This window comes from Pseudophryne corroboree, chromosome 2, assembly GCF_028390025.1.
Source record: "Pseudophryne corroboree isolate aPseCor3 chromosome 2, aPseCor3.hap2, whole genome shotgun sequence".
NCBI lineage: Eukaryota > Metazoa > Chordata > Amphibia > Anura > Myobatrachidae > Pseudophryne > Pseudophryne corroboree.
In genome coordinates this window covers 247,864,652-247,885,943 of record NC_086445.1, presented here as the reverse complement: position 1 = coordinate 247,885,943, position 21,292 = coordinate 247,864,652, and the positions used below count along the sequence as shown (strand labels likewise).

Sequence of the window (21,292 nt, the reverse complement as noted above, 5' to 3'; positions counted from 1 at the left end):
AGTAAAGGGAGGGGGAGTTAAGGAGTCAGACAATTGTAACCTCTGACCCTTACATCTATTTTTCTGTATTATATGTATAGAAGTTTAAATATCCAGAATCTGGGAAGATATTGTCATCCAGCGCAGTGGATATGCAGTTGTTGTTGTTTTTCTTTCTATTTTTGTTCCCAATATTTTTATTATTATTGTTTATTTATATGGCGCCACAAGGGTTCCTCTCTGCCTAACAAAGTACATAAACAAATGAGCAAAATAAGAAAACAACAACTTACAGTACAAGACACTATAGGACAAATACATGGTATATAAACATTTCTGCAACAAGGGACAGGACATTGAAATAATCATTAGGGTGTCAGAAACTGAGGGTTAGGTGCTGGTGTAGGGAGTATAGAGTAGAAAATCATCTAAGAGAGCGAAAAGCACATGAGGGGAGATGGCCCTGCTCATGAGAGCTTACATTCTGAAGGGGAGGGGCAGACAGACAGGGGTGGCACAGATGTGGTAGAAGTGAGCTATGTAAAATAGAGTTAGGATGAGAGATGGGCTAGAAGAGAACATGTAACAGAAGGTTAGGATGAAAGATGGTTGGGTTTGATGAAAAAGTGGGTCTTGAGAGCACATTTTGTAAAGAGTTGGAGAGTCTGATAGGGAGAGGTAAAGAATTCCAGAGGTAGGGAGCACCACAGCCAAAATCTTGGCGGCAGGAATGGGAGGAAGTAATCAGTTTTCAGGAGAAGCAGAATGTATTTGTGGAGCAAAGAGGGAGGGTGGGAGTGTAAAGGAAGATATGGTCATATATCCAAATGAGAGGATGGGTGAGGGCTTTGTAAGCAAGTGTGAGAAGCTTGAATTGGATTTGGCAGGGGAGCCAGTGAATGGCTTGGAAGAGAGGGGAGGTGGATGTAGTATGTTTAGAGAGGGTGATGAACCAGGTAGCAGCATTGAGGATAGATTGTAGTGGAGAAAGGCGATTGTCAGGGAGGCCAGATAAGAGGAGATTGCAGTAGACCAATCTGGAGATGACTAGTGTGTGTATAATGGTCTTAGTAGCATCCAGGGTAAGGAAGAGGTCTGATCCTGGAAATATTTATGAGATGCAAGCAGCAGGACTGAGGGGTACCAAATGTGTGGTTTGAAGGAGAAAGTACTTGAGGGCTAGACAAGATAGTTGTGCTAGCAATAGATAGTGAAATTGTTTAAGGTGAGGTTATGTGGAAGGGTGGGAAGATGATCAGATCATTCTTACAGACATGTAGTGCAGGGACATCCAGGAAGAGATAGCACAGAGACAGCTACAGATAAAAGTAAGGAGAGAGGGGGAGAGGTCAGGGGAGGAAAGGTAGATTTGAGTATCAGCAGCATAAAGATGATATTGGAAGTCAAAAGAGTGAATTAGCTCACCTAAATAGGATGTGTAGGGGAAACGTAATCGGGTATGAGAATTAGGATGTGAGATATTTTGTGAGAGTTCTCCTGTTTAAAGTGGCAACCATTTACATGTCAATATCAACCTGGTTTTGCCATGTAAATGATTGCTACTTAAAACAAAAACAAAAAAACAGGAGAACTCTCACAAAGGGTTATATTCATGAAACAGTGAAAAGTGTGGAGAAGTGAGCCAGTGAAAAAGTTGCCCATGGCAACCAATTGTCAACAGTGTCAAAAGCAGCAGAGAATTCTAGAAGAATAAGAAGTGAGTAACGGCCTTTGGACTTCGCAGTGACTAGATCATTCACTACTTAGTGCTGTCTCTGTGGAGTGTTGGGAATAAAAGCTTGACTAAAGTGGATCCAATAAGCTGTGTGAATTAAGAAAGTGTATGAGGCGAGTGTAGGCAAGTTTCTGAAGTAGCTTGGAGAGGCATGGGAGCTGAGAGATGGGACGGTAGTTTGAGAGAGAGTTAGGCTCAGAATTATGTTTTTTTTCAGAATGGGAGTAATCACTGCATGCTTGAACAGTGAAGGAAAGATAGTAGTAGATAGAGAGGTTACAGATGTTAGTTAAGGTTGGAATGAGCACAGGAGACTGAGATTTATTTACCTGTGAGGGTATAGGCTCAAGAGGAGAGGTAGTAGCAGGATAAGAAGAGTGTTGACACTTCATCTCTACTTGTTGGATCAAATGAAGAGAGAGTGCCAGAGGGTTCAGGTAGAAAATCAAGCAGGCGACTGGCTGAGGAAGAGCATGCCATTTAATCTCGGATCTTATTAATCTTGTCCATGATGTAGGAAGCAAGATCTTGCTCCTTGAGTGTGGCTGGTGGGTTGGGTGAGCGAGGGTTCAGAAGTGATTTAAATGTATTAAAAAGTAATTTGGGGTTAGAAGCTTGGGCAGATATGAGAGTTTGGAAATATGTTTGTTTGGCAGTGTCCAGGGCATTACGATAAGAGTGGCAGACAGTCTTATATGTGAGGAACTCACTTGAAATACAAGATTTACGCCACTGACGCTCAACTTTTCGTGAATGTTTTTGTAGGTGTCTTGTTAATTTAGAGTGCCGCGGTTGACATCTAGGCCTACGTGGAGTGTGATGGGTAGCTGGAGCCACTTGGTCTAGGGATATTTCTAGAGTCTGGTTCAGGTGTGATAGTCATCTCAGGAGAAGTAAATGCAGAAATAGGTGAGAGCAGTTGTTGCAGAGAGGTGGATAATTCTTGAAAATGTATTATGTTAATATTTATGCGGGTTTTAGGAGGATTGGAGAACTTCAATGACTCTGAGTTTGAAGTAGTAGTGGAGAGAAAGCAGTTGATAAGGTTGCGATCTGAGAGAAGGGGAGGAGTGTTAGTGAATTCAGAAACTGAGCATAGTCTGGTGAATACTCGTTCAAGGCAGTGGTCCTCCTGATGAGTAGAGGAGTCAGTACATTGGGAGAGGCCAAGAGAGGAGGTTAGAGAGAATAGTTTTGAGGCATGAGCAGCAGATTTTGGACTATCAATAGCAAAATGTAAATCACCCATGATGATGGTGGAGATGTCAGAGGATATGAAGTGAGGGAGCCAGGCATAAAAATCTTCCAGAACTTGTTTGGGTTGCCCAGGTGGGTGATAAATAGCTGCAACACACAGAGAGAAAGGAGTGTAAATCCTGATGGAATGTACTTCAAATGATGTGAATGTGAGTGATGGAACCTGTGGTAGAACTGTGTATGCGAAAGATTGGGAAAGTATTAATCCAGCCTCACCTCCTTTACAGTTACCAGGCCTGGAGGTGTGTGAAGTGGAGACCACCATGTCACAGAGCCATGTCTGATTGTATGAGCCATGTTTCTGTTATAGCCAGCAGATTGAAGTTGTTAGATAGGAAAAGGTCATGTATGGATGTTAATTTGTTACAGAGTTTGCATTCCATAAGGCACATTTTAGTGATTTGGAGGGTGCAGGCAGGGCGGGTGCTAGGGTGTTTGGTGCCCCCCCCTGCAAACTATAAATTTACGCCCTCCCATATGTTACAAAGGGACAGCACGCACCTTTGGTGCACACTGAAAAAGGAGCGTGATCTTACACGGAAGGGGCATGGCCACACAATAGTACCCCCATTTCAAATGATGCCACAGTAGCACAATCTTATTCACATAACACCACACGTAGTAGTGCTTCTTATACACAAAATCCCCCCTGTAGTAATGCCGCTTACACAAAACCCCCCCTGTAGTAGTGCCACTTACACAAAATGCCCCTTTAGTAGTGCCACTTACACAAACCCCCCCTGTAGTAGTGCCACTTACACAAAATCCCCCCCTGTAGTAGTGCTGCTTACACAAAATGCCCCCTGTAGTAGTGCCACTCACACAAAATTCCTCCCTGTAGTAGTGCCACTTACACAAAATCCCCCCTGTAGTAGTGCCGCTTACACAAAATGCCCCCTGTAGTAGTGCCACTTACACAAAATTCCTCCCTGTAGTAGTGCCGCTTACACAAAATCCCTACTGTAGTAATGCTGCTTACACAAAATGCCCCCTGTAGTAGTGCCGCTTACACAAAATCCCCCCTATAGTAGAGCCGCTTACACAAAATCCCCCCTGCAGTAGTTCCACTGACACAAAATCCCCCCTGTAGTAGTGCTGATGACACAGAATCCTCCTGCAGTTGTGTTGCTTACACAAAATCCCCCCTATAGTAGTTCCACTGACACAAAATCCCCCCTGTAGTAGTGCTGATGACACAGAATCCTCCTGCAGTTGTGTTGCTTACACAAAATCCCCCCTATAGTAGTGCTGCTTACACCAAATCCCCCCTGTAGTAGTGCCGCTTAAACACATTTTGCCCACCCAGTAACATGGACACACACACACACACACACACACACACACACACACACACATACACATACACACACACTTACACTTTCTCAAGCTCACTCCCTCACTCTCTTTACATCTTACCAAAAGGAAGTCTGGCTGGCCATTGCTGTACATCCGCCTGTTCCTCCTCATGATCAGCCTGGTCCCGTGTAACTCTGCCCCTCCATTCTGTGTAGCTCTGACACCCCTTTTGGGTCTTCCTCCACAGTGTGCTGTCACACAGTCAGGGAGGGGGAGAGGATGCTGAAAGCTGCCGGTGCAGCTGCCTGTCGCAGTGTGACAGGCACAGCAGCCGGCAGCAGCAGTAGGGGGACAGGCGGCAAAGCAGCAGGTATGCATGGCAGGCAGAGCACCTCTCCTGTATGGCTCCTATCTGCACTGCATCCCTTTGCTGAACGGGTAGCGCCGGGCCTGGGTGCAGGGAGACATGTGATGTTTATGAGGTTGGCTGGATTTCTATATTGCTGCGAATCAGGTGGATGTAAGTGGGGCAAGTGATTGGGTCCTGGCTTCTGTGAAATGTCACCAGCTAATAGAAGCAGGAGAAAGAGATAAATACAGTTGGAAGCTTGTGAATTTTTTTATGGTGACTGGTTGTGGATGTTATTGCCAAAAAAGAAAGATAAGTAAAAATATCACGAGTGTTAATAAGAGGGGAGTGAATAATTGAGGCAGCAATGTGTACAGAGGGGTGAGTTGCAGGAAGAATGAAGGATGTTATTGTTTTAGAGAAAAAACTATGGAGTGCAATGAAGAAAATCAATTTGTAGTACATGTTTCCCTTGAGATAAAAGTACAGTTCTTTTGGCTTGGAGTGTAAAGAAGTTGTAATATTTAAATTTAAATGTACAAATATGTTTGATGGTGTTGTTCAGCTGTTCATTTACAAACACTTCGTATTATGAACAATTTCCATTTGTGAGCGCAAATTGATCAACACAGCTGACCCTAGATTACATCTAAAGGAATAATTGGCAAATGAATAAAGGCTACCAGTGAGCCAAATGCTTAGTTGGTGATAGGTGAAAAATGTCACTGTATATGAGTATGCAAACACCAGGCCAGCATGGCTTCATTAACTATGAATAACTGTAGTTACCCAATATAATATATTTGCACTGCAGCAAGGAGGCATCTCACCGTTGGAGTTTCAGTGTGAATACACTGTGATTGCTACAGGTCCATGAGTGCCGCTGCATGGTTTGTGCAGGTTTTCATATCAAGTTTATCCGGAGGGCACCAGAGCAACTAATTATTGTGGGAGAGTGGCTGGTCCAGTGAAACTATATGTATAACCAGTAAAAGAGCCGCACTAACAGACATTTAATAATGTGATATACGGCGTGGACAAAGAATCACATAACTGGATAGTAAATCCAATGTTTCATGTTTTTATGACATTTTTTGCAAGGATCAAGAAGAACAATACAAACTTACATACCTTTATAGTAGATCACCCAAGTGTCTGAGGTAGTGGCCATCCCGCTCAGTGCCACGGGTCGATGATGTCACTGCATTGCGCCGAACTGCTGACGTACCGACTCATAGCAACGGTAGTGTGCGGCTGCGTGGTGCTCCCATCACCATAGAAACACATATACAATGTCATGTCTAAAACAGCAGAACCAAAAAGAATATAAAGCATTATTGAGATGCTGAGCAGGGTTTCACGGTTTACCAGCAATCAAGAAACAGACTTAGCATAATGATATAATCACAATGAATTTAATAAAAGCAATTCAGTGAACAGTGTTCATTTAAGCCCCGTGGATGCACAGTCTGTAATTTATGGATCCACATTCCTTCTTTCTGAAGCAAACGCTGTCCCCTGTCACCTACTCTAGAAGAGAGGGGCACATGGTCTATCATTTTATATTTCAGGCTTGCCAGGTTTTGTCTAAGATTTTTAAAATGTCTGGCAACTGGTTGCTCTTGGTCACAGCCTTCTAGAGCATGTCAAACAGAAGTCCTGTGCATGACCATGCGCTCTTTAAACTGGCGAATGGTTTTGCCAATATACAGTAACCCGCACGGGCATTTGATGTAGTATATGACTTATCTAGAAGTGCAAGTCAGAGGTATCGAATCTGATAGCTTTTCTCATCCTAGATCAGGTAAAAAAATATCTCCTGTGTCAAGGTAGCTGCAGGTAGTACATCCTAAGCAACGATAAAGAACAGGATGCAGTGGCAGACAGGAGGGCAGATATAAAAAAAAGGCCCCAAACAGCACCTCATGCAAAGATGTAGAAGAGGTGCAATGAGGTAGCTGTATGACTATGCCAAGTGACACAAACAATTATCCCATTTAGGAGTGGCACTGCAGTGGCAGACAGGAGGGCAGATATCCAAAAAAAGGCCCCAAACAGCACATGATGCAAAGAAGAAAAAGAGGTGTACCGAGATTGCTGTATGACTAAGCTAAGTGACACAACCACCTGGCCCATCTAGTAGTGTCACGCAGTGGCTGAATGTCGAAAGTGGGACGCAAGTGTTCGGTCCACTGACAGCATCTCCTGCACGCCCCTGTAATTTTTCAAAAATTCTGCAATTGGTGGATTTATATGGCAGTACCCCAGGACTAATACAGCAGTACCCCTGGACTCATACGGCAGTGTCAGACAGGATGGCACTTTTCAAAAACTATTCCCTAAACAGCACCTCATGCAAAGATGTCGAAGAGGTGCAATGAGGTAGCTGTATGACTAAGCCAAGCGACACAAAAATTCCCACTGGAATTATGCGTCAAAATCACTGGAATTATACATCCAAATCACTGGAATTAAATGTCAAAATCACTGGAATTATACGTCCAAATCACTAGAATTATACATCCAAATCACTGGAATTATACAGCAAAATCACTGGAATTAAATGGTAATATCACTGGAATTAAACAACAAAATCATTAGAATTATACGGCAAAATCACTGGAATTATACGGCAAAATCACTGGAATTAAATGGCAGTACCACTGGACATATACGGAAGTACAGGACTACTGACGTTCATGGCTGAGGAGGAAGTTGGTGTTGAGGGAGTTGGTGGTGTGGCTTGCAAGAGCTTGGGTACAAGAGGAAGAAGGGATTTAGGTGTCAGTGGACTGCTTATGCTCTTACCCAAAGTTTCACAACTTGACACTGACTTCTGATGAATGCGCTGCAGGTGACGTATAAGGGAGGATGTTCCTAGGTGGTTAACATCCTTACCCCTACTTATTACAGATTGACAGAGGCAACACACGGCTTGACACCTGTTGTCTGGATTTGTGGAGAAATAATTCCACACCGAAGAGGTGGCTTTTTTGGTATTTTGCCCAAGCATCACAATGGGCTTCTTCATCCCACGGACAACAGATGTCTCCCTTAGTGCCTCATTTAAACAAACCACATCACCATCAGAATCCTCATCGTCAACTTCCTCCTCAGCGCCAGCAACACCCATATCCTCATCCTGGTGTACTTCAACAGTGACCTCTTCAATTTGAATATCAGAAACTGGACTGTGCAAATGGTGGAAGGAGCCACCTCTTCCTGTCCAGTGTTGGGAAGGTCAGGCATCGCAACCGCCGACACACTTGGCCTCTCCTTGGGGATTTGTGCTGCTCCTTCCCTGTGCAACAGAGGTTTATTTCTTGTTTATCCTTTTATTTGTACTGGATGCTTCCCTATATTGTCCGGACCCACATGCATTTGTAGCATGGTTCTTGTGTTTTGTCTTTCTTCCCTTTGGCTTGTTGTTTGGAAAAAACTCTTAATAAAGATATTATTTTTTTTTAAAAAGAGGACATCACTTGTTAAGTAACTGGGCTGTCCATAGTCTGAGTCATACAGTGGTGTGTGCCTATATAACTGCAATATCAACACTTGCAGACAAATAATTTCCAATAGTGGGAACACAGCGGCCACTGCCCTTTCTGTTAGAGGAGGCCCCACCCCCTGTACTTTCCTCAGTTCAGCCGTGAGCTGCCTTTAAGCCGGGCCCAGGTAATCAGAGGGGGTCGTGGCCAATGCCGGGAGGGAGGACACTGCTGCAGCTGCCTTTCTCCCCAACGCAGCACACAGCAGTGAGTGCTGCGCTAGAGAATGAGGGGTTGCCACTGCAGCAGTGTCCTCTCTCCTGGATCCCTACATCAGGTAAGGGAGGGGCAGCGGGACTCATTTCCCCCGGCCCCTCCATCAGGCCTGGGTAAAGAGTACCCGCACCCCTTCTCACTGCACCACTGTAAGGCAGTATGTATTTGTGATCATCAGAGCTGACAGGCAGTAGGACACCCCTATCAGTCGAACTTGCTCCCTTTGCTAAGCTAGTCATCTGACTTTGCTCAAAATGGTTGTGCGATGGCCCAGGAGAAAACTCATTGCTGGTCTGGGCAGCGGACCCCATAGCCCACAGGGACCCTGGTGCAATGCACCTGCAGCTCAAATGGTAGTTCCACCTCTGTCTCCAATCTCAACCCCCCCCGTGTCTGTCCATCTCCAGCCATCAGTTCTACTCCATTGTATCTTAGCATCATCCCCGTGTCTCTCAGCCTCATGCCCCATGCTGTCTCTTAGCCTCATGCCCCACCCTGCGTCTTTGTCTCACTCCCATCCCCTGTATCTGTCAGCCTCACCCCCATTACATGTGTATCTTAGCCTCACTCACTCTGTCTCTCATGCTTATCCTCCTACTGTGTCTTTCAGCCTCACTGCAACCCCCTTTTGTGTCTCTCTAAACCTATCCCCTGTGACCTCATCATTATTCCTTCCTGTGTTTCAGCCCAGCCCAATCATCCCATGTTTCTCCAGCAAATCCCATTGTGTCTCCCCAATGTTACAACTGGAGAGTCCTTCTTTGTTTTCTTCTTAGAACTCCAAGGATCTTCTGGCAGTGACCCCTGACCTCCCCATGGTTGAGTCACATAGAACGCGCCAGCAGGTCTTCTAGCCTATAAGAGCCGCTTTTTCCCATAAGGCTTTATGCGCCTACCAGTACTGGGATGCCCACCAGGACTTATGCCACTGAAGGTAGCATGAGCTCAACTCCAGAGTGTCCTGAATCAATGCCGATGATAGAAAGAGTATGAAGCAAGAGTGGAATTCCGAAGATTGTGGCAAAGGGAAGGCAAGCAAAGGAGACAGGGCTGAAACTGAGGTACAAGGGTTAAAGGGAAAATAGTGAGACTGAGGGGTGGAAGACACAGAGGGAATAATAAAATAAAGAACCCCGAACCGGGGAGCTGCCTTCAGACTGGGAGGAGCAGTAATTTCTGCTAAACACCAGTGCACAAGCATACAGCAGAATAAAACTTAAGGCATTTAGTAAGAACACACAAAACCACTCTGGAACTGAGTAAGGGCTGGGCACAGGAACACTGTCTAGAGATGAGTGCTGACAGGTAGGGGACGAAATCCACAGGCTGAGACTAGACTCGTGTCGAGGGTGTTACCGCTGCAACTTGGAGTTATAACCAGCAAAGAGTGAAGGACAGAGCTAGAATATAAAGGGAGGCTGAACCAATGAGGCTCAACACAGCCAGCCTCCCTTAATGGCATATTCCCAGCAGCTGCGCTGCTGCACATCCACCAGTCCCCCTGTGTGACTCCCACAGGAGTCTTCCTGCGTCCCTGGCTGCCTAGTAACCTCAGAAGTTTAGGGAGCGCTCTGGTTGCCTAGCGACGGCCAGACGCTGAGAGCTGCATACTGCTGCTGTTACACCCAGCCCTGTGTTTTCGGCTTCTTCCATCACACTTAATTTCCAACCCCCACAACCCACTTATCTCTCCAGCCCAGCCCACACTTGACTAAACTTCTATTGCCTGCTGAGGGTGTTGCTCTTAGGGATGGCCATCGTCCTCTTCGCGGGTGGCAGTGGCTCAGCTTGGCTCCTCTCTGATCCACCAGTGAAGTCGTGATGCACAGACAAAAAATTTTTTATTGAGCAAGCCACATGCCTGGTTTCTGTGGCTGCCTGTACCATGCTGAATACTGCATGCAGAGAGCGGCACCATTGCACAAGAAAAGGGTACACATGTACGACCTCTGAGATTCCTGAGGGGCCTGAGCCCCAGAGGCGTAACTAGGGGTTTTGGAGCCCAGAACAAGATCAATAATGGCACCCCCCCCCCCAAAAAAAACAAAAAAAACAAAAGGAAAGTATGTGCGCACGCCACTGGCGCACTCTGAAAAAAATGGCCATGAGGGGGGCGTGGACACTGAAAATAGGATGTGCCAACATGACACGCCAGCTGTTTCATGTCATACTGGGAACATTATTTATAATTCCACATGAACCTTACCATCATCATCTCCTACACAAATAGGTGTCACTGTGTATAAAGATGTCTGGATGTGTATGTATAGATGTAGGTGCAGTGGTTGAAGTGGAAGTTTTGAAGTAAGGGTATGGAAAAGTGAAGGGTGTAATTATGCGCGCGCCGCATGGCCACTCAAAAGGGGGGGTGTCCTTCAGTGTAGTAGGACCCCTTATACTATCTAGTACTGGTTATACTAGTACTAGACCTTATACTATTCTTATACTATTTAATACTAGACCTTTCACATTATAGCACACAGGATGACCCGAAATTCACATTAAAGCACACTGAATGAGCCGAAATTCACATTATAGAACACAGGATGACCCGAAATTCACATTATAGCACACAGGATGACCCGAAATTCACATTAAAGCACACTGAATGAGCCGAAATTAACATGATAGCACACAGGATGAGCCAAAATTCACATGATAGCACACAGGATGACCCGAAAATTAACATTAAAGCACACTAAATGAGCCGAAATTCATATTATAGCACACAGGATGAGCCGAAATTCATATTATAGCACACAGGATGACCCGAAATTCACATTATAGCACACTGAATGACCCAAAATTCACATTAAAGCACACAGGATGACCCGAAATTCACATTATAGCACACAGGATGACCCGAAATTCACATGAAAGCACACTGAATGAGCCGAAATTCACATGATAGCACACAGGATGAGTCGAAATTCACATTATAGCACACAGGATGACCCGAAATTCACATTAAAGCACACTGAATGAGCCGAAATTAACATGATAGCACACAGGATGAGCCGAAATTCACATTATAGCACACAGGATGACCCGAAAAATAAGAATTTACTTACCGATAATTCTATTTCTCGTAGTCCGTAGTGGATGCTGGGGACTCCGTAAGGACCATGGGGGGGGGGGGGGGGGGGGTAGCGGCTCCGCAGGAGACTGGGCACATCTAAAGAAAGCTTTAGGACTATCTGGTGTGCACTGGCTCCTCCCCCTATGACCCTCCTCCAAGCCTCAGTTAGGATACTGTGCCCGGACGAGCGTACACAATAAGGAAGGATTTTGAATCCCGGGTAAGACTCATACCAGCCACACCAATCACACTGTACAACTTGTGATCTGAACCCAGTTAACAGCATGATAACAGAGGAGCCTCTAGAAAAGATGGCTCACTACAGCAATAACCCGATTTTTTGGTAACAATAACTATGTACCAGTATTGCAGACAATCCGCACTTGGGATGGGCGCCCAGCATCCACTACGGACTACGAGAAATAGAATTATCGGTAAGTAAATTCTTATTTTCTCTAACGTCCTAAGTGGATGCTGGGGACTCCGTAAGGACCATGGGGATTATACCAAAGCTCCCAAACGGGCGGGAGAGTGCGGATGACTCTGCAGCACCAATTGAGAGAACTCCAGGTCCTCCTCAGCCAGGGTATCAATTTTGTAGAATTTTACAAACGTATTTGCTCCTGACCAAGTAGCTGCTCGGCAAAGTTGTAAAGCCGAGACCCCTCGGGCAGCCGCCCAAGATGAGCCCACCTTCCTTGTGGAGTGGGCATTTACAGATTTTTGGCTGTGGCAGGCCTGCCACAGAATGTGCAAGCTGAATTGTACTACAAATCCAACGAGCAATAGTCTGCTTAGAAGCAGGAGCACCCAGCTTGTTGGGTGCATACAGGATAAACAGCGAGTCAGATTTTCTGACTCCAGCCGTCCTGGAAACATATATTTTCAGGGCCCTGACAACGTCTAGCAACTTGGAGTCCTCCAAGTCCCTAGTAGCCGCAGGCACCACAATAGGTTGGTTCAGGTGAAACGCTGAAACCACCTTAGGGAGAAACTGAGGACGAGTCCTCAATTCCGCCCTGTCCGAATGGAAAATCAGATAAGGGCTTTTACAGGATAAAGCCGCCAATTCTGACACGCGCCTGGCCCAGGCCAGGGCCAACAGCATGACCACTTTCCATGTGAGATATTTTAACTCCACAGATTTAAGTGGTTCAAACCAATGTGACTTTTGGAACCCAAAAAACTACATTGAGATCCCAAAGTGCCACTGGAGGCACAAAAGGAGGCTGTATATGCAGTACCCCTTTTACAAACGTCTGAACTTCAGGGACTGAAGCTAGTTCTTTTTGGAAGAAAATTGACAGGGCCGAAATTTGAACCTTAATGGACCCCAATTTCAGGCCCATAGACACTCCTGTTTGCAGGAAATGTAGGAATCGACCCAGTTGAATTTCCTCCGTCGGGCCTTACTGGTCTCGCACCACGCAACATATTTTCGCCAAATGCGGTGATAATGTTTTGCGGTTACATCCTTCCTGGCTTTGATCAGGATAGGGATGACTTCATCCGGAATGCCTTTTTTCCTTCAGGATCCGGCGTTCAACCGCCATGCCGTCAAACGCAGCCGCGGTAAGTCTTGGAACAGACAGGGTCCTTGTTGGAGCAGGTCCCTTCTTAGAGGTAGAGGCCACGGATCCTCCGTGAGCATCTCTTGAAGTTCCGGTTACCAAGTCCTTCTTGGCCAATCCGGAGCCACGAATATAGTGCTTACTCCTCTCCATCTTATCAATCTCAGTACCTTGGGTATGAGAGGCAGAGGAGGGAACACATACACTGACTGGTACACCCACGGTGTTACCAGAGCGTCTACAGCTATTGCCTGAGGGTCCCTTGACCTGGCGCAATACCTGTCGAGTTTTTCCCAACGGTTTATAATCATGTGGAAGACTTCTGGGTGAAGTCCCCACTCTCCCGGGTGGAGGTCGTGCTGAGGAAGTCTGCTTCCCAGTTGTCCACTCCCGGAATGAATACTGCTGACAGTGCTATCACATGATTTTCCGCCCAGCGAAGAATCCTTGCAGCTTCTGCCATTGCCCTCCTGCTTCTTGTGCCACCCTGTCTGTTTACGTGGGTGACTGCCGTGATGTTGTCCGACTGGATCAACACCGGCTGACCTTGAAGCAGAGGTCTTGCTAAGTTTAGAGCATTGTAAATGGCCCTTAGCTTCAGGATATTTATGTGAAGTGATGTCTCCAGGCTTGACCATAAGCCCTGGATATTCCTTCCCTGTGTGACTGCTCCCCAGCCTCGCAGGCTGGCATCCGTGGTCACCAGGACCCAGTCCTGAATGCCGAATCTGCGGCCCTCTAGAAGATGAGCACTCTGCAACCACCACAGGAGGGACACCCTTGTCCTTGGTGACAGGGTTATCCGCTGATGCATCTGAAGATGCAACCCGGACCATTTGTCCAGCAGGTCCCACTGGAAAGTTCTTGCGTGGAATCTGCCGAATGGGATTGCTTCGTAGGAAGCCACCATTTTACCCAGAACCCTTGTGCATTGATGCACTGAGACTTGGCTCGGTTTTAGGAGGTTCCTGACTAGCTCGGATAACTCCCTGTCTTTCCCCTCCGGGAGAAACACCTTTTTCTGGACTGTGTCCAGGATCATCCCTAGGAACCGAAGACAAGTCGTCGGAACCAGCTGCGATTTTGGAATATTGAGAATCCAATCGTGCTGCCGCAACACTACCTGAGATAGTGCTACACCGACCTCCAACTGTTCCCTGGATCTTACCCTTATCAGGGAATCGTCCAAGTAAGGGATAACTAAAATTCCCTTCCTTCGAAGGAATATCATCATTTCGGCCATTACCTTGGTAAAGACCCGGGGTGCCGTGGACCATCCATACGGCAGCGTCTGAACTGATAGTGACAGTTCTGTACCATAAACCTGAGGTACCCTTGGTGAGAAGGGTAAATTTTGACATGAAGGTAAGCATCCTTGATGTCCCGAGACATCATGTAGTCCCCTTCTTCCAGGTTCGCAATCACTGCTCTGAGTGACTCAATCTTGAATTTGAACCTCTGTATGTAAGTGTTCAAAGATTTTAGATTTAGAATCGGTCTCACCGAGCCGTCCGGCTTCGGTACCACAACAGTGTGGAATAATACCCCGTTCCCTGTTGCAGGAGGGGTACCTTGATTATCACCTGCTGGGAATACAGCTTGTGAATGGCTTCCAAAACTGTCTCCCTGTCAGAAGGAGACATCGGTAAAGCCGACTTTAGGAAAACGGCGAGGGGGAGACGTCTCGAATTCTAATTTGTACCCCTGAGATATCACCTGAAGGATCCAGGGGTCTACTTGCGAGTGAGCCCACTGCGCGCTGAAATTCATTGAGACGAGCCCCCCACCGTGCCTGATTCTGCTTGTAAAGCCCCAGCGTCATACTGAGGGCTTGGCAGAGGCGGGAGAGGGTTTCTGTTCCTGGGAACTGGCTGATTTCTGCAGCCTTTTTCCTCTCCCTCTGTCACGGGGCAGAAATGAGGAACATTTTGCCCGCTTGTCCACGAAAAGACTGCGCCTGATAATACGGCGTCTTCTCATGTTGAGAGGCGACCTGGGGTACAAACGTGGATTTCCCAGCTGTTGCCGTGGCCACCAGGTCTGAAAGACCGACCCCAAATAACTCCTCCCCTTATTAAGGCAATACTTCCTAATGCCGTTTGGAATACGCATCACCTGACCACTGACGTGTCCATAACCCTCTACTGGTAGAAATGGACAACGCACTTAGACTTGATGCCAGTCGGCAAATATTCCGCTGTGCATCACGCATATATAGAAATGCATCTTTTAAATGCTCTATAGGCAAAAATATACTGTCCCTATCTAGGGTATTAATATTTTCAGTCAGGGAATCCGACCACGCCAACCCAGCACTGCACATCCAGGCTGAGGCGATTGCTGGTCGCAGTATAACACCAGTATGTGTGTAAATACATTTTAGGATACCCTCCTGCTTTCTATCAGCAGGATCCTTAAGGGCGGCCATCTCAGGAGAGGGTAGAGCCCTTACAAGCGTGTGAGCGCTTTATCCACCCTAGGGGGTGTTTCCCAACGCACCCTAACCTCTGGCGGGAAAGGATATAATGCCAATAACATTTTAGAAATTATCAGTTGTTATCGGGGGAAAACCACGCATCATCACACACCTCATTTAATTTCTCAGATTCAGGAAAACTACAGGTAGTTTTTCCTCACCGAACATAATACCCCTTTTTGGTGGTACTCGTATTATCAGAAATGTGTAAAACATTTTTCATTGCCTCAATCATGTAACGTGTGTCCCTACTGGAAGTCACATTTGTCTCTTCACCGTCGACACTGGAGTCAGTATCCGTGTCGGCGTCTATATCTGCCATCTGAGGTAACGGGCGCTTTAGAGCCCCTGACGGCCTATGAGACGTCTGGACAGGCACAAGCTGAGTAGCCGGCTGTCTCATGTCAACCACTGTCTTTTATACAGAGCTGACACTGTCACGTAATTCCTTCCAACAGTTCATCCACTCAGGTGTCGACCCCCTAGGGGGTGACATCACTATTACAGGCAATCTGCTCCGTCTCCACATCATTTTTCTCCTCATACATGTCGACACAAACGTACCGACATACAGCACACACACAGGGAATGCTCTGATAGAGGACAGGACCCCACTAGCCGTTTGGGGAGACAGAGGGAGAGTTTGCCAGCACACACCAAAGCGCTATATATATACAGGGATAACCTTATATAAGTGTTTTTCCCCTTATAGCTGCTGTATTGTTAATACTGCGCCTAATTAGTGCCCCCCTCTCTTTTTTAACCCTTTCTGTAGTGTAGTGACTGCAGGGGAGAGCCAGGGGAGCTTCCCTCCAACTGAGCTGTGAGGGAAAATGGCGCCAGTGTGCTGAGGAGATAGGCTCCGCCCCTTTTTCGCGGACTTTTCTCCTGCTTTTTTATGGATTCTGGCAGGGGTTAAAATTCATCCATATAGCCCTGGGGGCTATATGTGATGTATTTTCGCCAGCCAAGGTGTTTTTATTGCTGCTCAGGGCGCCCCCCCCTAGCGCCCTGCACCCTCAGTGACCGAAGTGTGAAGTGTGCTGAGGAGCAATGGCGCACAGCTGTAGTGCTGTGCGCTACCTTGGTGAAGACAGGATGTCTTCTGCCGCCGATTTTCCGGACCTCTTCTGTCTTCTGGCTCTGTAAGGGGGCCGGCGGCGCGGCTCTGGGACCCATCCATGGCTGGGCCTGTGATCGTCCCTCTGGAGCTAATGTCCAGTAGCCTAAGAAGCCCAATCCACTCTGCACGCAGGTGAGTTCGCTTCTTCTCCCCTTAGTCCCTTGATGCAGTGAGCCTGTTGCCAGCAGGTCTCACTGAAAATAAAAAACCTAAACTAAAACTTTCACTAAGAAGCTCAGGAGAGCCCCTAGTGTGCACCCTTCTCGTTCGGGCACAGAGATCTAACTGAGGCTTGGAGGAGGGTCATAGGGGGAGGAGCCAGTGCACACCAGATAGTCCTAAAGCTTTCTTTAGATGTGCCCAGTCTCCTGCGGAGCCGCTACCCCCCCCCCCCCCCCATGGTCCTTACGGAGTCCCCAGCATCCACTTAGGACGTTAGAGAAATGAACATTAAAGCACACTGAATGAGCCGAAATTCATATTATAGCACACAGGATGACCCGAAATTCACATTATAGCACACAGGATGACCCGAAATTCACATTAAAGCACACTGAATGAGCCGAAATTCACATGATAGCACACAGGATGAGTCGAAATTCACATTATAGCACACAGGATGAGCCGAAATTCACATTAAAGCACACAAGATGAGCCGAAATTCACATTATAGCACACAGGATGAGCCGAAATTCACATTATAGCACACAGGATGACTCGAAATTCACATTATAGCACACGGGATGACCCGAAATTCACATTAAAGCACACTGAAAGAGCCAAAATTCACATATATATATACACACACACACACACACACACACACACACACTCACAATTGTGGCGGCACTCGGATATAAATACAGTTTTACTACAACAATAGTAGCGGGGGCGACTTGCCTCTGCTCTGTGTATACCCCCCCCCCCTATTCTATGTCTCTCTTTCTGTGTACCTCCCCCCATTCTATGCCTCTCTTCGTGTATAGTATACCCCCCCTATTCTATGCCTCTTTGTGTATAGTAAACCCCCCCCCCTCCCCCTATTCCATGCCTCTCTTTGTTTATAGTATTATAGTATACCCCTCTACCCCTATTCTATGCCTCTCTTAGGCATAGGGGAAAGGGGGGGGGGGTATACTATAAACAAAGAGAGGCATAGAATGGGGGTGAGGGGTATACTATAATAATATAAACATAGAGAGGCATAGAAGAGGGGGAGAGGGAGGGGGGTAGTCTCTTTGTGTGTCGCTGTCTAGTGTTACCCTCCCTTCTCCCTCACCTCTCAGCGGCCTCTTCCCCTTCATCCTCCTCCGACTCCCCAGGGGCCTCCATCACCGGCCGCATCGGGACCTCTGCAGCGTCTTCTGCCTCCTCCGCCTCATTGCTGTCCTCCTCACACCTGGCAGTGGCCTCTCCTCCGCCATCGTCTGTGGGTGCCGCCGGCAACAGCAGGCCCGTCGCCCTGTCCCCGCAACAGCAGGCTGTCCCTCCTCAGCACTCAGCGGCAGGTGAAAGTTAAGGGAGCGTGACGCTGGCATCGCGGTCACGCTCCCGGCAGCAGCAGTAACGCCGCCGAGCACCACAGCGGTTCTTGCTCGGCGGCGTACAGGTGCGCTGGCAGTGGCGGCAGCTGCGGGCAACAGCTGCGGGCGGTGGCGGCTGTGGGTGCGTGGGCGGGAGCAATGCCCTGGATGGCGGTGCGGGCGCCCCCCTTAGCTGTGCCCGTCACGGCGCCCAGGGCACGTGCCCTGCTCGCCCTACCCAAGTTACGCCTCTGCTGAGCCCCTTGGACTTTCAAGGCTCGGTACAACTACAAGTGTCTCCTTTGTACCCCCTTTTGCCGGTCTGTTTTAAATGGATGATGCCATCTGCAAGCAGAACACAAACACTTCACACGGGTGCAGTGTGAAATGTGCCGTCTCGGGAATAACCTGGGTCGAAGGTACAATGTAAATGGGGTCTAACCCGGGACGGGATGGGGATTTTGGAAAAGGGGTATTCATTTATAGTCACTCAGGTTTAAATAACTGCATCAGAAGGAGTGCGCTTTCATTAAAGAAAAAGTAACAGATTTTTATCCTACAATTAATATTAATTATATTTGATTATTAAATGTTTTGCTGCCATCTGCTGGAATAAATATGCATATATTTCATTTATTTTTAATTTATATAGCTATTAGCTGAATTGGGATCAGTACGAAATCCCGCTGGACGGGATCCCGGCGGTGGGAATACAGACACCGTAATCACGACCAGCACAACCCTGACAGGGGGGCGAGCGCAACGCAGCCCCTTGCGAGCTCGCTGCGCTCGCCACGCGGCGGGCACACTAAGTTATTCTCCCTCTATGGGTGTCGTGTACACCCACGGAGGGAGAATATGTCGGGATTGTGCCGGTCGGGATTCCGGTGTCGGTATTTCGACCGCTGGGATTCCGTCCGGCGGGATGTTGACCGCATCCCACTGAATTGTACTGCAGAGATTACGCCCGGCCAGGCTGTTATGGTGGGAATACCCCAGGGATTATCCTTACTCCTGATGACAGAATATGGGAACAGTTTATCATATTTTAGATAAGTGTTTCTTTTAATAAAAAACTTTTACTGTTCAATCTGCATACAAATTTAGTATAGAGGCGCTAAGGGGTCTTTTTACTAAGCCTTGGTTGGAGATAAAGTGGATGGAGATAAAGTACCAGCCAATCACCTCCTAACTGTCATTTTTCAAATCCATTTTATGACATGATAGTTAGGAGCTGATTGGCTGGTACTTTACCTCCATCCACTTTATCTCCAGCCAAGGCTTAGTAAATAGACCCCTAAGTCTGGAGTCCCCCATTTTTTCTTTGTTTTGTTTAATTCTGAGCTGAAGATTTCAATTGTCATGTTAAGCAAGATAAGTTCACCTCCTTCTCTACTTCATTCACTGTAAAGCTTTGTGCAGTCAAGGTTTTGGTGCATTCTTTTATACCATTGTACAAATAAATACACATTCTGGAAGGGATCCGTTCAATTTGCAGGCTGTCGGGATCCCGATGCCGGAATCCTGACAGCCGACAATGCCGCTAGCCGGAATCCCGGCAAAACAGAACTAATAGATCCTGTGGCGAGCACAGCGAGCCACGAGCCCTGCAGCATGGCGAGCCCGCAAGGGGACTCTTTACGCTCGCCCCACTGCCGGCATTCTGTCGGGTGGGATGCTGGTGTTGGGATATGGACAGCCGGCATCCCGCTCGCCGGTAAATCATACTGATTCCATTCTGAAAATAGTGCCAGCAAAAGGTTCATTGAAGGTTTGCGTTGCTTTAGAAATTACTTTTCTTGCATTATGATCCAGATGAAATTATAGTATATGCTTGTCTATGGTATCCGGATGGTATGTCGACACTACTAAGGCTGACAGTCAATTGGTCGATCACTATTGGTCGACATGCATTAGGACGACATGAACAAAAATTACATGTACACTGGCTATTTTTAGAGATCAAAGGTTTGGGTTTTGTGTCAAAAAATAAAAGTGTTTATTAATGCAAATGTTCTTGAAAAGTGTTCTTTTAATTGATTTCCAACATTTCATAACCAACTTAGCCAGAAAGAACACCTCTAAATTCTTTGAGTTTTACAGCTGTTTTGTGTCCGACTTGCAATATCAGACTCCATTACATTGGCCGAGTTGTATACTTAACATGGGCAAACCATATGGATCCGACTTTTTATCGGGTGCTCTACTTTTTTTTTTTAAATCATAGAATTTTATTAGGAGAGATGAACATAGTTAACAGCACTCGGTAACATAGGAAATAACAGTACAATAAATGTGGTCAGGGAGACCGTAAAGAGTAAACACTTGGAGAGGCACATATTTTCCAGTAAAGAAAATGAAAAAAAAAAAAAATTAATAATAAAATGAGAAAAAAAAAAAAAAAGATGTTGTGGGTTAGTTTTCACGAGACTCGTCACGTAGAGTGTTATAACAATAGAAATTCACGAGTGACCAGGAGAGGAAACATCAGAAGAGTGTGAATCCAATAAGTATAATCATCAAATCGTAGTAGGAGATCTAGTCAAAGTAAGTAGGGGTGGCGGGTGGGGAGATGTAGGGAAGGAAGGAGAGACGGAAAGAAGAAAGAAAGACCTCCGACGTGCCAGGAGCCCAGGTGATAGGGAGCAGGGAAAAGGAGAGAGAGAGAAGAGAAGTATGAGAGAAAAAAAAAGGATTTGTAGGGGGGGGGGGAGGGGGAGGGCGGACGGGACGGAACATCAATTGCGCCCAATTTGAGTTACAATTTAGTTAAGTCCTGGAAGGGGTGAATTTTGATATCTGTACCAGGGAAGCCAAGTGGAGTGGAATTTTTGTACTGTGTTGTGTTGGAGACTAGTGATGTATTCCATTTGTGCAATGAACCAAATCCTGTTTGTTAGTGCCTGACGGTTGGGTGCGTCAGGTGCTTTCCAGTTACGCGCTATTTGGTATTTGGCCGCACAGGAAATATGGAGGATCAGTCTATTTGAGTCTCTGGGTACCTGGTCCAGGGGGGCACAGCGGAGTAGGTTGACAGGTGAAAGAGGTTGCGTCAGGTCCAGCAGTTGGGCAAGGAGGGCACGGACCATGGTCCAGTAACAGGTGATCACTGGACAAGACCACCATGTGTGAAAGAACGT

General features: G+C 46.8%; 1 protein-coding gene across 1 annotated transcript in view; it reads right to left on the bottom strand.

Moving 5' to 3' along the window:
- The window catches only part of LOC135050695 (myb-related transcription factor, partner of profilin-like), a 50,433-nt gene that overhangs the window by 15,030 nt on the left and 14,111 nt on the right, over positions 1 to 21,292 (bottom strand). The window contains exon 2 of the mRNA XM_063957099.1: positions 5,748 to 5,917. Coding sequence (XP_063813169.1) covers positions 5,748 to 5,787 — 40 coding nt within the window. The 5' untranslated portion in view covers positions 5,788 to 5,917. The remainder of the gene's footprint in view (positions 1 to 5,747; positions 5,918 to 21,292) is intronic.